Raw genomic sequence first — 4,273 nt, 5'->3', positions numbered from 1 at the left:
TTATTTTACTTTAAGTTACTATGATTTTTTAATAATATAATTATATTTAATAATTGTATAATTATTTAAATTGATTAGTTTTTGTGTAATGTTGTTAATAAGAAAATTTAGGATAAATATGGTTTATACTCAGAGTGCATCTTCATATTACGGAGTGAGTTCATCACACAGGTGTAAGGAGGAGATTTACTGCAGCTCAATTCTCGACCTTCTCAGTGTAAACTTATTTTTATTGTAGTTGAATTATGATGATTATTTTCTTTAAAAGTTAACAAAATATTTATTGGTGTTATTTGAATTTTAGTTATATCAACAAGTATTACTTATTCAGTAGGATTTAACCTAACAACATTAAAATGTTCCACCAAAGTTTCTATTAAATCGTGGTTGATATCCATATTTCAGTTGCAATATCCACCTATTACCATGACTTGTCTCTTAATTTGAAATAACACTCACATTTTCGGGTGTGTATGTACTAGATTGGACATTGGATTTATATTTTCATATTTTCACCTCTGTATTCTATTCTCGATAACATTTATTTGATATTTTGACAAACCCTATTAAAGTACAACAAGAACACAGACAATTACCTTCTGTGTGTATCTGAGGATAGTATTGAGATGGACAATAACATGTTTCTTTGTATATTTGATAAGGTCTTGTCTCGATATAAGCAAAATATGATATTGTGTTCTGTATTATTCTCAACAAACGTGATCATGTCACGCGATGCAGATATTTCATTAAAAATACAAATTATCAATTATTGGAGAATTTTAATAGAAAATTGGGTGGTGCTAATATCAATGCCCATCCTATTACTGTCAATGGACTTCACGATCCAGTCAAGGAGGAAACACGAGAAATTCAGCATCAGTAAATGGGCTTGGCTAAAAGGCTTTTTTCTCTTTTTGTGGTTCTGGAGTTTACTTGACCATGCCGGGTTAAGTGGAACTTAACTTTGAATATAATAACTTAATAATATAATAATAAATAATTAACACTGACACCTCCTATTTTCAAAACTATAAATGAGAAATAACGAAAATAACATAGCTTCTTATTGTTTAACAAAATCAGATAACAATTCTACAATAGAAAAACATTTTTGTGTTCTTTTAAATATAGTCAAACGACCATTATTATTATTTATTTTTATCGTTGTAGACTGAAGCTGAACGGTGATAAGGAAAACAGTTATTGACTTATTGGGCGCGAATAGGAAATAGGACGCGTGCCAAGAATGGCGCGTGGTCCGGTATAGATTTTCGATGAATACACGCTGACAAAGACATGTCAACGTGACGGTTCAACCTCGTCTAGGTGCAAACCGTTCTTCCTCACGCGCATCTGAAAGCGCATCGTCGCCGCCAGTAACTGCACTGTCTGCGGCGGGATTAAGATCTCCACCACCTTCCTCATCGTCGACGCGCGAAGCGCGTCGCCTTTCTCGAAAACCTTCTTAAGCGCTTCCTTGAGTTCCTGAACCGCCGCTTGCTGCTCCGTTTTCTCGCCGTCAACCACTCTGACGAGCACCAGCATGCGCGGACTTGCCATGCTCTCTTGAACGGAAGCCATAGCCTCGGAAACCTCTCTCTCAGCTCGCTTGGTCTCGTCCCTGACTCGCTCCATTTTCTCCCTCTGCTCCGCCGTTAAGCCCGTGACATGGCCGTTGGCGAGACGGAGAATGAGCGAGGGCTTGTAGTCCCCAATCCAGAGCAGCGACCTCTCGTAGGCGGAAAGCCAGGGCGGGGAAAAGATAAGGAAAACGTCGCCGTTGGCCACGTTCGATTTCTCTTCCAAAAATTGCTGGTAATGACACATAACTTGCTCGATCAGCATCCTCTGTTCTGCGTCGTTATCATTGGGCGTGACGCTCAGAAGCTGCTGAAGGAAACTTTCGTGCCGCGCAAGCCACTCCTCGTAGAACGCCTCGAACGATTTCTGAACATTCTCCTCGGGCATGCTCGCGAACATTGACATTGTGAAGTAGTGGTAGCAGCAGTGTAAGTGGTTGCGAGAGTGATGGTTTATTGGTTAGCGATTTCAGGAATGTGCGCAATTTATAATCGTCTCGTTTTTGTAATTTTATTTTTTAATTAGGGACAAAATTTTCTTAACTGGTAAGGTTGGTTTTAGGGATTTGAAAATGTGGTATTCTGTAGTGTGTTGTCGTCTTGTTGATTTGTTTATTATTTTTTTAATGGAGAATAAATTTTCTTAGCAGGTAAGGACTTTGGTGGTTTTTCCGCGTATTAGAAGAATGAGAGTGGTGGCACTGCATGAGCATGGTTGCGCCATGGCGGTGGAAGTCATGGAGTCTCCGTCGATTGCATGTCACGTCGTTGGTTGAGCCACCGTTACTTTTGAAGCAACCAAAAGACACCAAGAACGACACTTTCCTTCCACCCATCATAACAATTGCAATTAATTGTTATTTTTTATTAATTGGTTTAAGAGATAATAAAGTAATTTATCAGCACAAATTAGGATTAAGATTAGTTTTTTACTATAATTATCTTCTAGTAACTTATGTGGTTGTTTTGTTTGTCTACAACGCAATTTTGGGCTTGAAGTCTGGCCCAAACGGGCCCAAGGAAAAAATTAGCTGTCCCCAATTATCAAAGAGCATAAGATTCTGAGTTTTTTTTTTCCTTTAAATTTTTGAAGGATATATAAAGTAAATGCTTACGTGTATTAGTCCTGAATGGTTTACGAGAATCTGGGTGCCATGAGGCGGTGCTTCTTCCATTAAGTAACATTTCCGCATAGTTATCGGGAACTTTCTGGTTATACGGGGTCACAAATGGGAATGGGATAAAACAAATTAATGCATTTTTATTAATTATAAATACAATTTGAGAATATGATAAACTCTATTCAATAAAAATAATCCAATTAAGATATTAATAATGTTTATTGATTAATATCTACTCTGTCCATAATGATAATAATATTTTAGAAAAGTTTCAAAAATGGTTTTTGCAAAACAAATCTAAAGATATACTTTCAAAATTTTAAAATAACTTAATTATGAAAAAAATGGTTAATTAATTTTTTTATAATAGATAAATTGAGTGACTGACCGATGAAGTAAATAGGTAAAAGATAAATGAATTGGTTTATGAATTTTTGGGGATGCGTAGCACAATGCTTCCTGTGACAGCCAAGGTTGGGCTGTCATGGCAGTGTTCATTAGCAATCTGACTGCAGAGTCCAGATTTGGCAATTTGACAAGTTGTGAGATGCCATAACATAATGCAATGGCAAGAAAACCGAATTGGATAAAACTGAACTTTGTGCTACTCCACTTCGTTTGAATAGAGGAATTTAGAAAAAAAATGAATAGATAAATTTCAGTTGATTTAGAACTAAAGTTATAGTTGTTTTTTTCCCCATATATTTGGAAATAAAAGTAAGTAAATTTATAAGTAAATTCATAACTATTTTTTTAATATATGAGTGATTTGAGTAATATTAAAAAAAATACATAACAGATATAAAATTAAGAGTATTTTTTTTTCACGAGCTAAAAATTGATTTTTAAAAATAAATAACTATGTGCGGTGTGATTAATTATTATTCTCGTTTAAGAATTTGTACTACATGATTAAGACCTTATAGAAAAACAACTCTAAAAAGTAATACGTAGAAATGTCATAATGACAAATGATAAAACAAAGTTAATAAAAACTCATTTCATCTACACAAATCTTGTAGTTTGGAGTAAGATGAGATTATACTTCCTTCTTACTAATATGTCCACACTCCAAAAATTTTCCTAATCAAATACAAATTAATTTATATATCCGTCCCTCCGAATACATTCGTAGGAGCATTATTCTCACTGCATGATCCCTTCTTCACAGCCACTGGTCACTATTTTTCTGATTATATAACACCATTACACACTGTAATTTAAGCTGCTGGGCACTTGTTTCATTGAACGATAAAGTTGTCATTTCACATTCCTGAAAAAGTGAGAGAAAACTATATATTATTATTGCACCATTATTATAAAATCATGATTCCGTACAATTAAATTAAAAAATCAATTAAATTTAAATTAAACGATAACTTGAAACGTAAAAGTAAAAAAAAGTGTGAATAGAAAAAAGATAAATTCTCTTTATTAAATTAATTATTAGTAAGCATTAATAGATTTTTTTTTCAAAAAAGAAAAAGTAAAAAGTAAAAAAGAAGAGTATCTAATAAACCTAAAAATTTTAGGCGTCTCATATAATATTACTCTGTGTAAATAGGTGGT

General features: G+C 34.0%; 1 protein-coding gene across 1 annotated transcript; it reads right to left on the bottom strand.

Moving 5' to 3' along the window:
* Positions 1-1,045: 1,045 nt before the first annotated feature.
* On the bottom strand, positions 1,046-2,049 carry LOC108331167 (protein ZW2). Its single transcript, XM_017565807.2, has one exon. The coding sequence runs from the start codon at positions 1,987-1,989 to the stop codon at positions 1,303-1,305; it is 687 nt and encodes a 228-aa protein (XP_017421296.1). The 5' UTR covers positions 1,990-2,049; the 3' UTR covers positions 1,046-1,302.
* Positions 2,050-4,273: the final 2,224 nt, after the last annotated feature.

Source organism: Vigna angularis, chromosome 4 (genome assembly GCF_016808095.1).
Source record: "Vigna angularis cultivar LongXiaoDou No.4 chromosome 4, ASM1680809v1, whole genome shotgun sequence".
Classification (NCBI taxonomy): domain Eukaryota; kingdom Viridiplantae; phylum Streptophyta; class Magnoliopsida; order Fabales; family Fabaceae; genus Vigna; species Vigna angularis.
The sequence above is the reverse complement of the archived record's forward strand: the minus strand, read 5'-3'. Positions and strand labels throughout refer to the sequence as shown.

Excerpts from the sequence above, each read along its gene's own strand:
- LOC108331167 (XM_017565807.2), bottom strand. The coding sequence starts at position 1,989 with ATGTCAATGTTCGCGAGCATGCCCGAGGAGAATGTTCAGAAATCGTTC.